Below are 19,676 nucleotides of genomic sequence, written 5' to 3'. Positions count from 1 at the left end.
GCGTGACGTCACAGCTCTTCTAAAATCAATATTTTCTAAACAGAAGTTTCAAACTTAAAGTGATCGGCCTTACAAACGTTATGTCAAAATTCAAAAGGAAACTGTTCAAAATGGGGTTAGATCCGCAGTGCTGGATATCAAAGATGAAAAGGAAACCTGCGTACTACCTACAAAAACTACACAAAACATGGGAAAGGCCGTATCGTTATTCTGGAATACTAATATTCTACCAACTCAGTATTTTAACTACTCATAAATATTGTACAGGTGTTAAAAGCTACAATATTCTGTAATATAACTTCAGACGAGAGTTTGACATCACCTCTCCCTACTTTCTTGGTCGAATGTTTTGAATAAAAGTAATGGTGATACGTGCATAGATTTGTACTGTAGTGTGCAGTCTAAAGAAATAGTTGAAAGCATTTGAAAAAAAGGAGTCTGTCAGCAAATTGGGCCTTCCGGTTGTCTCACTTTCCGGAATTTTGGTTTCACATTTAATTCATATTAGTATAACACTGGTGATGAGAATGTACAGTATACATAAACAGCGCATGAGAGGAAAGCACACCTCAACCCTTCCCCAAAGGTATTGTATTTCGCTTCAAATATAAGTTATAGATGGACATAGTTATCAGAATACCCAGTTTCAAGGGAATTATCGGAGCTGTTTTGGTGTAAACCAGCAAAATACTGGAAAATCGTGTCAGTGAAGTGACGCTTTCGGTTAATTTTTTAAAAAAAGTTATTGCAATTTTTCGTTTTTGAATTATGCCGACTCAAATATAGTATATTATACTGAACAGTCCCACTTGTACTCATGACACTTTCATACTAACTAACTAACACTAAAACACTTACTCAAGGAAGCTCAAAATGGATATTTTCAATAAACATTCAAAATTAGAACGATTGCAATACTTCTCCTAACGTGCGGTGGGGAGTAAGTAAAAAAAAAGCCTACTTTTGGGTGTATTGTTTGGAGAAGAGGACTATCAAAATTTGAAGTTATTATTGCAAAAAAGTTAGCAAGTTACAAATGTAAGTGAGTTAGTGAGAAGACTTACCATACTCCTCGTAAGGAAGTAAGCCAACAGAAGGAAGGTTACATCTCCGGGGGTTGCTATGGAGCATTGCGCTCGACTACTTCCCAACTTGTTCATTTCTATTTTTTACTTTTTTTTATCTATAATTTTTCTCTCTCTTGTATTTTCAGTTGATTTTGTTTTGTGAGAAGAGACTGAGTTAAGGGGCGTGGTCCTTCGTCAGGTGTTGGATGGGAAATAGTGGGGATTGAAGTTTCGGAGACGTAGAGGAGGTAGCCGGCATTAGAGCGCCAAGTTCCCCTACTACAGTTTTGTGCAGTGTAACGAAATCCCCTCCCGCGTTTTAGGGCTTGGATTTGTCCCCAATAGAGAGACCATCTCCCTATTTGGGATTGGTCCGAGCCCGTGTTGTCTTGGTTACTGGACTGCCATTGGCTCAAAAGCTCCGAACTGCATAGCCCCCCTTAATAATCCCCCACCCGAGTGTTCAGGGCTCAGAGTGGGGTGTTTTCAAGTATTTCCCTTCTGGAATGATTTTTTTTTTGCTTTTATTTTGATCTTCTTTTCTTATTTTATTTTTCCGCTTCCCCTCTCTATACCCCTCCGCAGTTTGGATGGAGCAAGAGAGAGCAACGAGAGTGCCCAAGGAGGGTAGACTGCTATCCCCACTAAAGGCACCCACTGGCTTTTACTTTACTATATGCTTGTAACATCCAGCATTTGCGTTTATTCGTGGTACAGTCACCAGTGTAGTTCGTGTTTATAGTGTGGAGGATTCAATTTTGTTTTTAAGTAAAAAGCCCGGGTTAAATAAATATAAACAAACTAAGTATTTTAATTACTTAACAATGGATTCACTTTGAGAAAACAAAACGTTTGTGATATTTTATTTTAAATGTTTTCTTTATTATTACTGTTGATGTTATTGCTATTATTATTATTATTATTTTTTTCGGATTAGTTTACTTATTTATGCTTTTTGAATGAAATTAATAGAAACTTCTTTGAGCAGTAAAAGTGCGACTTCTCTCTCGTGAACATTTACAGCGTAGTCCGTGTGTGGATAGTTACTTTTTAGAGCAAAAGGAAAAAACTAGTAAAAAAGTGTGAGTTAGTTTTTATTATAAAAATATTTTTAGTATGACTATGTTATCTCAAAAACTATATTCAGATACGGTTGGCAGTGCAATGACAAATGTTAATATGAGTCCAACAATGACATCTACCTATAATATAAACTCAATGCCTTGTGTATCTATGAATTCTTCACCACAGGCTGGTAGTTTTAGCACGAATATGCTTGGACCACATACGGGCATGGGAAGTATGTCAGCTATGAATGGTAACTGCATGAGCTCCAGCTCTATGGGCTATGGAAATATGAATACGGTTAGCAACTGTATGAACATTAATGCATATCAAATGTCTACTGGGTTGCAGAACAGAGAAGCCATTGGCGAGACTGTTTCTCCGAGTTCTGTAGCCGCTTTGCAGAGGGCCAGGACGGATAAATCTTACAGGCGTAGCTACACGCATGCAAAACCACCCTACAGTTACATCTCTTTAATCACCATGGCCATCCAGAATTCACCGACAAAAATGCTAACTCTGTCCGAAATCTATCAATTCATCATGGACCTATTTCCGTTCTATCGTCAAAACCAGCAGAGATGGCAGAATTCTATCAGGCATTCCCTTTCCTTCAACGATTGTTTTGTTAAAGTACCACGTACACCGGACAAACCGGGCAAAGGAAGTTTTTGGACATTGCATCCAGATTCTGGTAATATGTTTGAAAATGGTTGCTATCTAAGAAGACAAAAACGATTTAAAGATGACAAGAAAGAAGCGCAACGGCAGTCGCATAAGAGTGTATCACCACACACCCACCATCACCATCATAGTCTGCAGCATCATGGTGGCCACCATGAAGATAACAAAAAACCAGAGAAACTGGATAAAAATGATCTAAATTTACAAACAGATCCAATGGCTTCACTGTTGCACCAAAGTGGTTCTGATCTGTGCATACAGCCACAAGAAGATCTACTTGGTAGTCGATGGCATTCACATCTAGCTTTAACCGACTATAGTAGTCACCACAATCTGAAACAAGAATATACAGCCGCTTCGCATCCGTTCTCTATAACAAGACTACTACCGACTGAATCCAAAACCGAGATCAAAATGTATGAAATGGCTTCACAGTATGGCAACTACCAGGACAGCTACTATCAATCTTCGCTGTACCACACACCGCCAGGGACAACAGCTTTGTGACAGTACCCGCTCACTGGGTAAGATCAAAAATAAACAAAAAATAAAATTAAAAAGTTGGACAAAACTAAATAAATATATTAATAAAAATAATTTAAGACTTTCGGGCATTTGTAAATAATATAATGTTATTACTATTATATTTTTAATTTTAATTCTGGCAGCTTTGTCAAGGCGGGCTTTTCAAAAAATAATAGTAACCCAAAACCCTCATAAACCCCAAAAATTCAATGAATCTCTACCTCAATTAATTCATTCAAACAACTTTACCCCGCAAAAATTAAAACTAATTTCGCTTAACAAAATCAAAAATAGTACAGTAATTACATTTTTTGGAAGGCCCCTTCAGTAAAAATTACAAGAAATAAGAAATAATCCTGCCCAATAAAATTATGTCTTTGCAATTGTACTGTGGATATTTTTTGTTTGTTTAGTGATGAATACCTACATGTTTTCCCCTCAAAAACAATTTTCTATTTAATTTTTTTGGTTTAAGAATGAAGCATTTTTCAGTCAAATAAAAGCTGGTGTTTTTTATTTAATTATAAATTTCAATCAAATATTTAAAATGTTTTTTTTTTTTTAAAAAAAGCATACCTTTTTTTGGGTAAATTTAAGGAATTAATTTAAAAGAAACTTTAGCGAACATTTTTCAAAAGCATTTTTAGCGAGAACCTGGATGTACCAATCTTTTTGGGGATGGATGAATTAGTCTCACTGAAACCGGTTTCAATCAAAGAAAGCATGCATATGAATAGAAATTGTCCAGCATTGTGGTTTCAAATTGTGAGTTTAATCAATTTATACCAAATTATTTGAAACTAGAACTTTCTTTTCAATTTCTTCATATTTCAATTAAATTAAACCTTTTTCACAGCCAGTTCTTTAGTTTCAAACAGCTCTTTATTTACACCGATATAAATAAATTTAAATCTGTTATATATTTTTTTACACATCAACTAAGTTGTTTTCAATTAATTTCAACAAATACCAATAAAAATAATCGGTTGACCAAATCTAAAATTGAAACAAAACACAAAATTTACTATTTTCTATTTATTTCTAAATTGAATGCACTTTAATATTTTCATTAAATTCTTATAAACCTAAATTAATTTCTTTTTCGCGAAGGATTTCTCTCAACTAATACCAAAATTAAAATCAAAAATTTTACGATTTATATCTGTATTATAATAAATTGAAAAATAATTCCTGCACATTTCATTGAAATGTAATATTGTTTCTTAATTTCAATAAAAGTGTTTTTTATTTAAATAATTTATAGTCGTTTCACTTAATTTCATTCTTATACGGTATTCAACAACTAACTATTTCAATCAAATAAAATAGTCTTTGTTCCCTAAAATTATTAGTTGTTTTCAGTCATCTTTTTGTGTTATTAGACGTGTTAGCGTTTTCTATTTCAAAGTCAGTAAGGGGTTTTGATTTTTACAGCGCCAGAGTTATAGGCTCCTAACTGGCGATGGAGAGAATTGTTTAAAATTGGTCTTAAAAATTAGATAAAAGAAAAAATTGAAACATCGCCATTTATATATATATATGGTTTGTTTTAATTTTGATTAGATTCTGTTATTTTCATTCGGCTTCAAATCAGTCAGGTTTCTGAGGAGGATCTAGAGGGTTTCACAACTGCAGGCTTCGCTTTTACACACCTAATCTCTCGATACCGTTCAGAATTCAAGCAAAAAGACATGTTTTGGAAGATAAAATCAACTACGAGTATATTATCCCGCAGTTCGGACATGAACCAATTTATTCAACAGTTTCTAAGTAATATAATTTTCATTATTGATTTCTTATTTTTCTTCTTAAAAAAACAAACCGAGCTTCTTGGTAAGGCTAACTTTAATTGATGTTAATCTTCATGAACAAAATAATTTCGCTTTATTCAATGAAACTAAACCCTTTTTAAGTAAACAAAATTTAACACTTCAAACAGCGTAAAATATTCAAGTGCGCTTAAAAATTTCAATCTAAGTTTAAGTTTGTATTTCAAGTAAATTCATTATTAAATCATTTTGCATCAATCAAATTCCATTTATTAAAACCTTTCGAAACAAATTTCATATGGATTATTCTAAAAACATTATCAATAGAATAATCTATTTAAAAAACTAATTAAACTTTGTAATAAGAAAAACAATTTTTCAACTTAATTATTACTTTAAAAAAACTTTTTACGAGATAGCATGCTATAATTTTTGTAATTTTGAATATCGGTTCTGGATTTTCATCTGAGAGAATTCGTTTGATAGATATGTTTGCATTTACTCAAGTTTGTGTTGTAGTTCGATACGCGAGAGAAATGCGTAAGAAATTTTTCTTTAAAAAGAAAAACAAAATATATGTAAAAAACACAAAAATTTTATTGAGTTGAAATTAAATAATTTTTTGAATTTAAATAACTTTTTTTTTTGCAAAATTAAACAATTAACAAAATCTGGTTATAATTCTTATCTGCAAGTTTTAAATGTTTTTTTCCGATGATTTATATTTTTATCAGACTACCTGAATTTTGTGAATGTGTGCATTAGTTTAGCCATTTTCCATTCAGATGATTCCTTTGTTCGGTGAAATTAAATTGTTTTAATACAAAATTGAATTCTTTTTCAACAAATGAAATATTTTTCCAATCAAATTAAACTTTGTTTTTCTTCTTAAATATTTTCCAGAGAAATTAACGTTTTCCTATAAAATTAAACGTTTTTAAATCAAATTAAACTGTTTACAAACAAATCGAACCTTTTCATAATAAATTAAACATGTTCTGTCCATGTATATATTTTTTCAAAGCAGAATAAATATTTTTTAATCAATTAAGTATTTATCAGTCAAGATAAACCTTTCTTTAATTGACTGATACATTCTTAAATTCATTATATTTTTTCCCAATCAATTTATAATTTTTTTACTAGCCAAAAGAAACATTCTCAAACATTTTGTTAGTTAAATTAAACCTGCTTTTTTTTTGGTCAATAAATTTTCCACCTTTTCTGATTCAAATATAACAAAGGAATAGCTTGAATTTGGATTTAAAAGGAAGTTCAGTTTGGTTTAAGTTGATCGCAAGATTTCTAGCATATTTTTTTTGAACCTAATTTAATTCTGGTACGGCCAAATTTTAATAAAATTTTCTGTCTATAATTAAGTGCAATAATAACAATTTTCAAACCATTTTATAACTTTTTCAACAAGTTGAACAAAACCTTTCACAGTTTAAGAATTAATCGAACTTTGTACGAATTTCAACTCCTTTTTTTTTGGAATAGATTGATTTTTTAAAAAATATTTCAGACCTGTAGGGATTGCAACGCTGGATTTTAACGCTGATTGGTTCCGTCCTATTCAGCAAACTTAATTCTAATACCAGTTTCAAGTTTAAAGAAATAACAAGCATGCTGTTATGAATAGTAAACAATTAACCTTAGAGCGTTTAGCGGTGAGGTCCACACAGCTAAAATTTATTATTATTATCGATTCCGGTTTATGCCTTGGATTTTTATTGATATTTAAGATGAGGAGTTTAGTAAAGTAGTAGGTTAGCTAGATACCTCCGTCCACAATACCTAATTTGATAAGTGGACGTAAGGTCCACCCAACCAACTGGGTACTATTTTTCAATACTTTAAGAATTACTTTTTTTTAGATATTTTTTTTTTGTTCTAAATATTTTTCAATCAAATTTAGGCTCCATAGTTTTCATGCCAGCCACCAGTGATATGAAGTCGATGCTATGTGCAGTTTTCTTAATAGCAGAAACGAAAATGCACTCTATTTGTCTTTTGGCCAGAAATCTATTTCTTATTGGACTGAAATTCAAAAACTTTGTCCAAACGCTGGCGGTTTTCGCACATCAACTTTGTTTCAATTACTGCATAAATTTATTATGCCATACATCAATATCGAATAAATTTTACCCTTGACTTTTATTCGTTCATAGCGCGTTGTTTTTTCTGTCAAGAAGTCGACAAATTTTGTTTCCAGCTGTACACCAATATGAAAGCTTACGCTTTTGATTTTTTAAAAATTAAACTTTTTCTCTTTCTATCGCTAAATGATTCTAATCGTGCTTCACTCTAGCCGCGGCTGCATTCACATTGGACAACCTGCCTTGCTTAATATGGCCACCAGATCTGGTCCTCCATAAAGTGCTCACTGACCGTTGCGTTCACTGGTGCCTTCCATCCTGCGCGGGACTCTTATTCTCACCATGACATTTGATCACACTTTAGAGGGTATATTTCCATTAACCTAATAACTTTTCTCTTTTTTCTTTGTGACGCTTTATCACTCTGATTGCGGGATTTGCTGTTAGAGATGATTGCTCATCAGTCTCACCCTCAATCGGCTCGGACGTTTTCACCTCATGATGCCAATTTTATCCTCGAATGTACTTTCTTCTGTTTTCCTCAAGTTCTCCGAAGGCTCCCACGAATTTAATCTTTCTGCTCAATTTCTTCGTTGTGAACTCTTTCATACCTTTTTCTAGTGCAGTGAGAACAACGTTGCCCGTCAAGATCTCATTGAACAATGTACAAACAGCTCGTCCCCTTTTTTGTAGTCGATTAGTCGCTGATGGTCCTTTATCAGGAGCCGTATATATGATCATCACTTTGAGTTAGCTGCAGTCATCCTATTAATGTTAATTAACTCCCTGAGGAACCCCCATGTTGCCTCATTATGCTGAGTATTGTGGTGGATGCTGTGAATAACTTGCGTTTCTAGTCGAAGATTTTATAATGTGACACACTCCCGACATCCGCTAAACTCTTTCTAAGGGTTAAATTTAAGAATATTGGCGGACCTAACATTCCCTTATAAGAAGTTAATGGCAGTGATAAATCCTTCATTATTCATATTTACATAAAACAAATACAGAAACAAAATAAATATCCTTCTAAATAATGTTCAAAGTAAAAAATATAGAAATAAATTTAAAATGAAATAGACCTTTGGTATGATACTGGAATTTTAAAGACTTATGCAGAACCAGTGGTTCCTTGAATTGGCAGTTTGCTGTCTTCTCCTCCAATTCTTTGCTCTTGTGCTAACGGGAGCGGTACTGATTCCTTGAGGCCACATAGAATCCTGTTCCTTCCTAACTTAGTTCTACCATCTTCTGAATGTAACAGGGAGACCACTCTGTGATATCTCTCTAAACTCTAAGCGAAGTCTCCTTAGTACCATTGCTTTGTTCCTTCCTATTATACTGCCCTCTGTACGCTTTTTTGTCACACTTGCATTCTGGTTTTTGTGATTTATTATTAACTTTTGGCAACCATAGCTTAGAGCACCAAGAATGTAACCTTCCTTCTTTATCTACTTTAGTTTCATTCACCGACCAAAACGTTTGCAAAGAGGGAGCACTATTTCTTCGAGTTAGACAGCCATAAAAAAGCAAAGCTTCATCAAGTTATTGCATTGCTTCTTCAGCGATCATTCCTCTTATAATAAGGCACTCTCAACTTTCTAAAAAATTCTCAATGGAGGTGATTGTTTTCATATTGCATGGTCAATTTTTGTCCAACTTAGATTTCTTTCTAAATGTTTTCGTGCTTTTAACATTAAACAAGTTCACGCAAATAATACAATTTGGACTCAACTCTCCCTTACAACCTCCGCCTAAAGCAAAACAAAGAAAAGTCAACTGAGTGAATTTTCCTAGAAAATTAATTTTCAAATATAAGAATGTTAGACTTACATATACTTGTGTGTACGTCGTAGGAAAATAGATATTGAATAGCTTTTCTCAGGCGGATAGCTTTATGTTTTTATTACTTAAACGGTACTAAAAACTAGAACCATCCCTTATAAAAAGTATTCAAATTATATCTCGGAAAAATTTCTTCGATAGATAAATATAAATAAATTGAAGCGGTTTAAATTAAAAAATATATATACTAATTATGATCAATTAATTAAAAAAATTAGTGAGTCTTTTGTTTTGTGCGCCATTAATGGGGCTTCAGTGTCTCGTACTTAAAGAGTAAACCTCTGCTCGGATTGTGCAATAATGCATAATTTTAACGGGTGCACTTCTTACAAGTCTCCGTATCCTCAGGTTTCCAAAATTTTTGTGTCAAACAGTAAAGAACGATTTCATTATTTCTTAAGCCAAATTACTTTGCGAATCCATCTAAATCTTATTTTGAGATTTTCTGTAAGTAGTGAATGATGTCAACCGGTTTCCATGAAAATGCGCCTAAAAGATATTTTAAATACAAGGACAAACCAACCAACTTCTAGCAAACTTACTATAGTGGCCTTAATACATTTCATTCCACATTGAAGCGTCTGTAAACAAATGTAGGAAAAATGTTATTGTTTTTATGTATTCGCGCATAACTTAGATCTTGACTGATTTCGATATTTATGCTCTTACTCAAGTTATGAGCGGTTGCAGTTTTCTAAAGCTTTCTGCCCCGTATTCTGAACTTTCTAATGTTCCAAGTTTCCGCCAGATAGTCTTATCTCAAAGAGAGATAATCTGCAAAAACTTAAAACCTTTCTCCAGCGCAAATTGGCATCTATTTCTCTTATATTCCACTGTAAATGCAAATTTCTTTAAATGTTTGTGTTATTTTCTCTTACCACTGGATTCTCCAAAAAGCATTCACCGGATATTCACGATTTCTGGTCCTCTGAGTTAGGAAAAAACAATTTTTGTCAAATATAATGGTCTGTCTGTGTGCACGTGTATTACAATAATTTGAACACAAACTAACGTGAAAGCACTCAGTGTTTCCCTTTTTGCTTTTAATTGAACACTTTTCTAGGAAAATCTACATTGAGCTTTTCATTATGAAGCCCAGTTTACTAAAGTTTCACAAAGGGTACATTGTTAGTAGCAAACATATTTATGAAATTCGCCATTTGGAGGATCGCTCAATTTAGAGTTGCGAGGAAAGTCGAGTGAGATCACGCTCAAGATTCTTAAGGTTCGCTTTTCTAGGAAAAGATAGGATTTCTAAATTTTTTCGAATCACTAATTTCATTTTTTGTCAACCAACGATATTTCATTGGCCATTTCGTCCATTCGACGTCATCCAATCAGGTGAATCGGCTTTAACCTGAAATAACGACTGGAAAGGACATTTTTCCCTCCTGCAGTGCCGCTAGCGAGGGTATACTCACCACTTGCAAATGCTTTTTCAGGTAATCATGTCCAGTGGCCATTGCGCAGTCAACTCGTGTAGGGGGCTACACGAAATCAACCTGGAAATCTCTTATGGGAATTCTTCATGCATTTCATTCAAGTCAAGTCCTTTTTTCAACGCTTTTAATTTGGCCTTTCAACCAGTAAGTCTCTCTGGTCATATCTGTCTAATTACATAGCGTCAAATGGTGTCATCCTACTCCTTGCGGTGCAGTCCAAGGAATCTTGCCATCCTTCGCTAGTAGTTCCCATTTTCCACCCCTTTTACTTGTACTTGTCTAGCCATGTTTTTCTTGTTGCGACATAACAAGTCAACTCTCTTCCGGCAAGGTGACGTCTACACACTGCTCAGAAGTTAGCTGGCAGAACCACTTTCTACTCATTCGATGTGCTCAGATAATTGAGGCAAGATGAACCGCGTACATTTTAGCACATCAAGCTGAAAGGGGAATGTGAATAATTACTTGCTAGATTCATACTGCCACCGCCCGATTCATCGATCATCGATATTCACTTGCTGGGTTATCATCTAGTTCAAGTCAACTTCGCTACTGCTGATTTTTACCTTTGACGCCATGCAGTAGCTCAAGTCTTCCTTAGGCCATTCTCAGGTTCTCGAAGATGTCACCATTTTCAGTATCCCTTTTTCTCATATCCTGTGTTTGAGTAATTTACTTGCTTGTCGTCTAGGATCCACTCTACACCAAGTTCCTGCCCTGCTTTTAAAACCGTCGGCTGTATCCTTGCAATGAGCTATAATGCTTCTCATTTAGTGTTAAAACGCGAAATAACCGTAAGGAAGCTCCCCGAAGAAAGTGAAGCTGCATTGTACGTGTAGCTGTAGGACCAACGGGCAATATCTTCCCTAATTCACTCTAAAATTTGGTATTTTCCCAAGTAAGGTCGCTTAAGGCATTGCCTTCAAAATCATAAACATGTAAAGGGTGACAATTCGTCTGATTTAGTCAGAGACAGTACAGTTTGTGAAGAAGTGTTAAAAAATGTGCTCAAATTTTCTAAGTAATCGCTGAATATTCAATAATATTCTGTAAGAGTCGAAATTAAAAAGAAAACCAGTATGCTTGTCAATTACAATTCAATGAACTTATCTATCAATGAGTTCCAAACCATATAATTCAACAAATGAATCCTTTGCAATCTTTCTCTTCTAATGGTTCAGAACTTTATTTATTCTAAATTTGTAACTCAAATGCTCAAGGCAACATTACCCTCGAAACACGTACCATTTAAAACGTTTTTATCTAATCACATTTTTCTGTTTTTGAGGCGTTATGCAGTGGCGCATTCTGCATGGAAAGCCTGAGTATTCCATTTTGTGCTATATGTAGTAGAAATTAATATGGAATTCCACTTTAACCTTTAATTTAAGCTGAACCCTGAACCCTATTTGAGGACCTTCGGTTGTTGTACATAAAATTCTCTGAAGGGGCACCAAAAATACCGGCCAGATGAAATAATAATCTTTCAATTATTAGGTAAAAAAATTAACGTGAAAAGTTCCCATTCAGTCTCCTTATTAGGTGTAGATCTCTTACTTTTAATTTTTACCCCATCACCTGAGTAAGTAAAAAAAAAATGACTCTAATGAAATTCTGATTAAAATTTCGTTTTTCAAAATAATATCTAATTTATTAGATATAGCCAAATTATATACTTATTCAATAAGAATAATTTTGTATTTCGCCTTCCTGGCTTTTAACCCTGAACACCCACACACTTTCAAAAATTAAACCCAAATGCAATAGGAAAGCAAAATTTAATCCACATTGCTGAAATTGACGCACGAACCTTTCGACCCAAAATACTCTCGTATTTTGCAATACAACGTGAGGTTACTTCATTTAAAATAACTTGGTGATAGTCTCTAGTGAGACGCCTCACCTTTCCGAATACTTCCGAGGGTTAACATTCGTAACCTTGTTTTTTGTTTTTGTTCCTTCTTAAAGACCAAAAAAAAAAGTATTCTGTATTCTTAGACATGTTTTAATGTTAGGCCACAGGGCCAGCAGTGGATGCAGAACTTACAGTTGGGTGGTAGAAGTCGAATCTGTTGAAAGTAGGATGCCTGGTGGTCAATATTATTACCAATATCTATTAATTTTGAAGTGAACTTACAACTACTGATAAATAGACGGCACTGTACTATATAATCGAATGAATACCAAATTTGTTCTCTACTTTAAGGCGCGACAACATCTGAGTTAAATAATTGACACTATTGACAATAAATTTGATTCCGTAGGCTAGAACATAAACGGAATGAATTGCAACCACTAATAACGCATTTACCAGCTAGAATAAAGATTCTTTACTGTCCACATTAAGCACATGATTCTGGGTAAATAAATCGGTCTTAATTGAGTAGACCGGGTCACACAGCGTCGGCCAGTGCAAAAAGAGAAAAATTGAATTTAGTTTCCTTCTTTCTGGCAGAGAATACATGACTACATTTATGTAGATGCCACCTGTCTGACCGTTTAAATACAAATATAATCTTTACAATGTTCACTAAATAAACTTTTAAATATCGTAATGAATGCAAAGCAGACATTTCTCAAAAATTGCCTGCATTAACTTGTACATAAAATTGGCTTTTCGTATCATAAACATTATAACAGCAATTTAACGAAACATTTTGGAGTTTCTAGGTGCTCTCAAGTGAGCAGTTCTATTTCTTAAGATGAAATTCTCTTTGACAATTTTTTTATTATATTAGAAAATAGAATATCCCTGTTAAAAAAGAATTGAAAACGAAAATATTTTGATTGAGAAAAATTAACAAAAAAAAGAAAAAGAAAAGCTAATTTGACTGAAAAAATGGTTATTAATTAATTGTAAATATTTTAAACGAAAAGGAAGAAATCTCTCATATTTTTTGTCCCGTCTTAAATTAAAAGTTAATATTAACTAAACAAATAAATGACTATGTAGAAGTTTTTCATTTGAGTTGGTTGCAATTTTTTAGTACATGTACCGCCGAAGCGAGTACTTTCTAGTTGGTGAGAAGTGAGTGGAATCCATAATTTTTTTAAAAAAGGTATATTTTGTACAAAAAAATTCTCAAGTTTCCAAAAAATTTAATGATAAAAATAATTGAAAAACAAAAATATGTTATTTCCAAAAAAATAAAATAAATAAAGTAAAAATAGTCGGCTAGCTGTTGTTCTTAAAACCAGAAGTGAAAAATAGGAAAGTAAGGATAAATGAATTATTTATTTTTTTCTAAACTTTCTCTAACTAAACCAATTCAGTTTTTTTCATTTAAATTTAGCTATTGTATAAAAATAATTTTAAGGCTTTGAACAATGGCTATTTGACAATTATTATTTTTTATTTTTAATTTATTTTATTTTTATATTAAATTAAGGAGTGTATAAATTGTAAAAATGTTGAACACTTCCTTAATATTATCTTTTTAAACAAAATTCAGTCCATTTAAAATTCATTAAGCACAAAGCCTAGGCTAGAGGGTACAAAGGCAAGAAACACCGAATTTAAGCTCGACTTTTCAAACAGAAGAGACTTCAATTTTTGATTATTTTTTTTTAGTCAATCAGAAAAAATAAGGAGATAAACTCCAATAATTATCCTTGTATAATTTGTAAATTTCTATATAATATGCTATATAAATATATAAATAAATTTGTTTTATTTTATTTTTTGTAGGGTAAAAGAAAGAAATATATCTGCATAAACAAATAGTTTGGAATAAGTAAAATAAAAAAGTGGGAGGTTAGACAAGAAGTTACGGTAATGGATTTGGCAAACTTAGAGGCTCACGGGTTGTGTGTATTTCATTTTTTTTAGTTTTCAGATTTTAGATAAATGCAATCGCATTAAAATTGGTTCTCAACCTAAATGGGTTAAAAAAACACAATTCGAAAAAGGTGAAACAACGCAGAGAATATAATTTTATTACAATATTATGTAAATAATGTGATAAATATTCAATGAAAATGAAGTACTCAAATTATTTCTTTAATCTTATGCGGCAAATGGAAAAATGGCGATTACTTTTAGTTCACATTTGTGACATGAAGTGATAGTTTCTTGATTTACTATAACTAGCGCTGTATCATTTAGTCATTTTTTTTTTCAAAGAATTCGTATTTAGAACAATTTTTGACATATTTTCTAATACATAGAAAATATCGCTTATTTTATTCGACGTAGCGCGCATATTTTTTGTATTTCTGATCAGTTTCGAAGTTTCTACCATCAGCAGAGGTTAATGAATCACTTTGGTGTAGAGATTTTGGCTCCAACAAATATCCCTCACACACTACACTCTATTTCCATTGTGTATCTGCCATAAACTACATTGTAAGCACATATTGAGTTGGAAGTTATCTTAATTAAACTTAAATTCTTTACAACAAACTGATTATTCCACCTCTGACGTATACAAATATGGTTCAGAATGGCTTAGGGTTTTCATTCATCGTCTATACATATAAAATCAGTTATATTATCCAGCACAGCGGATCTATACACATTTTCAATATATAAAATACACGAATAGTTTCAATTTATTAATTTTATAATTTTTAATTATTAAAAAGGTATTAATAATTGAAAAATACACGAATGATTTCTAATTAATGAAGTCTTCCGAAGCCTCCATAATATAGGAGGTTATATCAAAGTTGCAGGTTATTGCTCGCTGCGCTTGCGTCATACACTCACACGACTTTCTCTTACTACAATTTTTGACAATTGAGAGAGAGAAATTTTGTTTATTAAGCTCCCCTCTAAACGTACACCTGTAGAACTGTTTGGAGTTCCAAAATCATTGCGTGGATTTAAATAGAGAATGGATTAAGCGGAAACTTTACAAAATGGTTTTGTTAAATGGAAAACAGCTGCATCGGTTTTATAGCTTTGAATTTTCCAGAAAAGTTTGTGCTATGTGGGTTCTGGACGGTGCATTGCACATGAGGTATTCTAAAAGGAATTAGAATGTGTATATTTCCCAAATTTCAAAAATATTATGCGTTGAAGATGATAGGAATTAGTTAAAAATCCGATCATACTTTTCCTTCTTATCGACCACTGATTAGGGCACACATCATTGAATAAGTTTTTGCCCTAACATAGGTGTAATAGAAACCTAACTCTATTTTCTAGACAGGGTAGGCAACTTTTTGGCCAGCGGGCAGAACGAACTCATCACAGACCGAAATAGATTGAACGAAAAAACAAATCAGTACCTGATAAGAACTGTCATTTGGAATGAACTTTCTTTTGGTTCTGCCAAGATAGTCAATGCAGAAAGCAAAAATTTATTGAGAGGAATTCAATTTGAAATGCTACAGATTCAAACTGTGCCACATCCTTCTGTAAATTATACAGATTTAACGAGGCATAACAGTTTTATTAATTTTTTTATAGCAAATTGAATGTCCAATATTAGATTTGATTGGAACTTTATCAGTTCCAACGGGTAGATGGCTGTGCATCATTGACCTTCAAACTGAATAGTACGCTTACTAAAGACAAATCTTTAAAAATTTTCTGCAAATCATCAAATCTTATAAATTCACTAAACAATGCCATTTGTTATGGCCTCTATTTATTAAAATCAGCACATTTCAAGTTTTTTATCTCTTTTTTCTAAGATTTAAAGTGAGTCGTTCAATTTGGAATTATTGCGAAATTAACGCGAGTCTCCTAAAGACAAGACAATGGATTTTCTATATTCATGGATTTACGGAGCTGGCCGGATTCCACATTTCGTCTGTCCCTGTTCTGTTCCCCACTACTTCTTCGGCCACCATCACAGAGGCGTAATAGATAAACTAACTTTTCCAACGTTCGCTACAACGTTTCCTAATGTCTGAGATATTTGTTTGTTTTTCGTGTGTCTATGAAGTCCGAAATAACACCTGCTTGCTAGCGCTATAATTCTTTATATTTCAAATCTGAAAGCCATCCACTTTGAAAAAACGTGATTCCAGAACCTGACTTTTACCCTGACTGCAGCATAACTAGACTAACATGATCATAAAGATTAGTCAATTATGAGAGCATGGAATGACTAACTCTGTTTTATTACCTCGTATTCTCATTTTTATCGAAAAAACTCTGAAGCTTTCATTGGATTATTTCTAACCATTTGCGTGCAACTATTTTAAAGTACCCATCGCGAACGTGACAATTTTTTCTTAATCAGTTCTGGCCAGACATGAAGTATTATTGAGGTTCCCAGAAGACGAAATTTTCTTCAGATTTAATTACTCACTTTTCTAAGTGGAAAATTGATTTTCTTGAGAGGATTTCCAATTGGTATCTTCTAAAGGTTCATCAGTGAACTGGTGCTAAAGCTTCAAGTATAGTTATTAAACTTTGAATACTATTTATTACGTAATACCAATTGCGGGAAAATTGGTTCGAGTTCCGGAAGATTTACATTTGACTCTCAAGATTGAAATCCTATGCTGGTGGCGTCGAATCTGGCTAGAAGCATAACTAGACATATTCATTTACTTCCTTTGAGTAATTTATGGCAGTTCCTCTCTTCTAGATACTTCCAAGAAACACTATCGTGTAGTCCTGGAAAGTCTGTGTGGCTTAGTAGCTGGATTTTTCGATGGCCCTGAGTTCTGATCTAAGTGATGTTTACGTTCAGATATCCTTCCCGCTACGTGCTATGCCCCCATTTTTGTCACCATTTAACTACATTTACGAGCTAACTATCTGTGAATATCTCAATTTTGAATAAAAATGTTTGTCTACTATAATTAGATTAAGACGGCTGACGAAGGATGGGGCAGCTGAGTGGTATAGAAAGCTGGACTGGCGTGTCACAAGTGCTGGGTTCGAGCCCAGCCAGGGCTATTTTTAGAACACTATCATGAGATGGGAAGAAGAAAGTGAGCGCCGGAAACGTCAGACGTTGAAGCGTGAAACTCACGTAGCTTTCATTTAATACGCAATAATTTCATTTAATTGTCAATCTTTTTTGTAACATTGAATTTCCGCTTTTCATAACGTGATGTATGGGCGTGCCTTAAATGACAGACTTAAAACATCAAATCAAGAGAAGAATGCTTTCAGTTATAGGGTTAAGTATATGAACATCTCAGAACCCCCAAGGAATCAATTTTTCCGAAAGAAATTGGAGCACTTTTCGAGGAAATTAAAACCTACTTTCCCAAGTTAACCGATTATCTTCAAATTTAAAACTATAAAAATTATGAAAACATCCTTTAACTTTATATAAATAGTAAAACAGTACATTATTATGAATGAGGGATATGATGATTTCCACGCGGAGGTCCTGGGTTCGAATCCAGCTGCTGGCCCTTAGATTTTCTCTTCCTAGAAGGTTCTTGCTGCTCACTGTCTGGTGGTGGACAGTGTTGTCTGTAACGAGAGAAGACTGTCCAGATGCCGACAGTGCACTGAAATAAGCTCCGGGCGCCAATAACCTCAGATGTTGACGCGCCTTAAATCATTTAAAAAAAGGAATGATTTTAGACGAGTTTAAAAGTCAGTTCCTTGAAAACAAAGTGCTAGACATTCAGGTGGGTACGTTAGAAAGGATACGTTAATAGTATAAACCTAGTTTAAAAACAAAATTTGAAAACCTATTTCGAGAACTTAAAAAGTAATACAACTGAAAAATCGCTTCAGTAAAATCGTACTTCCGTTTTTGGAAATTTAGCCGGCCTAAAATTGAGACTGGATTAAATAAAGCTGAAATTTGCGAGTTAAACTCACGAATTTTCGGACACTAAGCATTGAAATTATAACATATTAGTCTCCTTTTCTGTTCGTATAATAGTCACATTATACGCTGACAAGTATTGAATAAGTAGTTGTAAAGGTCTAGATACATGAGTACTTTCTAATTTGAAATTTCTCAAGAAAACTGTTTGTTTGCACCTTTTCATATATTTTTACACTCACGGGAGAACCAAATCTGTTGTTGACTAAAATAACAAATATTCCTTGGTAAACTTTACAAATTAGGTGGTAGTGTACATTTGGAAGCACGAATGGCCACACTCAAAAACCGAAAAAATCATTACTTTAATTACTGCTTAATTGCAAATAATATTGCAGGTTTTAACCTATGCAAATAGAAAGTATGGGAGCTTTTTGAATGATTAAAAAGTAAGAAAACTGCAATCAACGTAGGTTTTTGAGACAAATAAAGTTTATAGTTAACATTAAATGAATTTGTTTATGCAGATTTCTTTTTAATGAAAAAAAAGTAAAAATAAATGACTTGTAAATATTTATGATACTTTAGTTGATTCACAAAAAAAAAAAAAATTATAAATAATGCTACAAGGGAAAAGAGAAAAAGAACTATGTATGTAATCTAAAATTAATCGGATTTTTTTGTCAAAGAAAAAATCAAAGAGTTACCTAAAGAAAACAATGAAATTTTCAGTAAAAATGTCTAATTGTTTTTATTGTAATTATGTTCAATTTATTTTTACATTATTATCATTTTTAATATTTTTTATTCATTTATTTATTTATCAACAATTTCCCATTCTGTTCCATTCCAAAGCATCCTTTCTCTCTCATGTCCATGGTTAAAGAAAAATAGCTACTGTGCAGAAACTGAGCAAGGAAAAACTCAACTGTAAAGAAATCACAAGGTTTGCTGGTAAAGCGATATTATTTCCTTTCCTAATTGTATTTTCAGTTTTAAATTTCATAAAGTATTACTACATTTCCTGCGCAGCATGAGAAATGATGGTCGCTTAAGCAAAATTTAAAGCGAGGCGTTAGTACTCGTAAGTGAGCCCGCGCTACTTTGGAACGCTGCCTTTTAAATTTCTTCTTTCTTTCTCTCTTAGTTTTGTGTTTTGTAATCAAATATATCGTCAACTGTAGCGCTGACGTCTTGAGAATGACGTCACTTAGCTCCGCTCCTGAGGTCTCATAACTGTCTCCTTTTTCATCTCTCTCACCTATCCAATTTTAATAATTTTTTTTCTTTTATCATTCAATAACAATTCAACTTCATTTTGATGATTTCACTGTTCCAGCAACAGGGAAGTAGAACTGTTGATAAAACTAAGGATTTAGCCGTTCTATTTCCCTTTGTCTTTGCTTTCAAACCCTCCAGCAACCACCTAAGTAACGGAGTGTTAAATGCTGGCGAATCTCTCATCAGCTTCATACTGTCTGCGACCCTT

General features: G+C 33.2%; 1 protein-coding gene across 1 annotated transcript; it reads left to right on the top strand.

Annotated features, from left to right (window-relative positions):
• The first annotated feature begins 1,260 nt into the window (after positions 1 to 1,260).
• fkh (fork head box protein) lies at positions 1,261 to 18,985 on the top strand. Its single transcript, XM_074137710.1, has one exon. It carries the CDS (start codon positions 2,184 to 2,186, stop codon positions 3,321 to 3,323), a length of 1,140 nt encoding a protein of 379 aa, XP_073993811.1. The 5' UTR covers positions 1,261 to 2,183; the 3' UTR covers positions 3,324 to 18,985.
• Positions 18,986 to 19,676: the final 691 nt, after the last annotated feature.

The sequence above is a fragment of the Rhodnius prolixus genome, unplaced genomic scaffold (assembly GCF_049639745.1).
Source record: "Rhodnius prolixus isolate KJV_2025 unplaced genomic scaffold, Rpr scaffold_11, whole genome shotgun sequence".
NCBI classification, from domain to species: domain Eukaryota; kingdom Metazoa; phylum Arthropoda; class Insecta; order Hemiptera; family Reduviidae; genus Rhodnius; species Rhodnius prolixus.
Note: the sequence above shows the minus strand (reverse complement) of the source record. Positions and strands in the feature narration are given on the sequence as shown.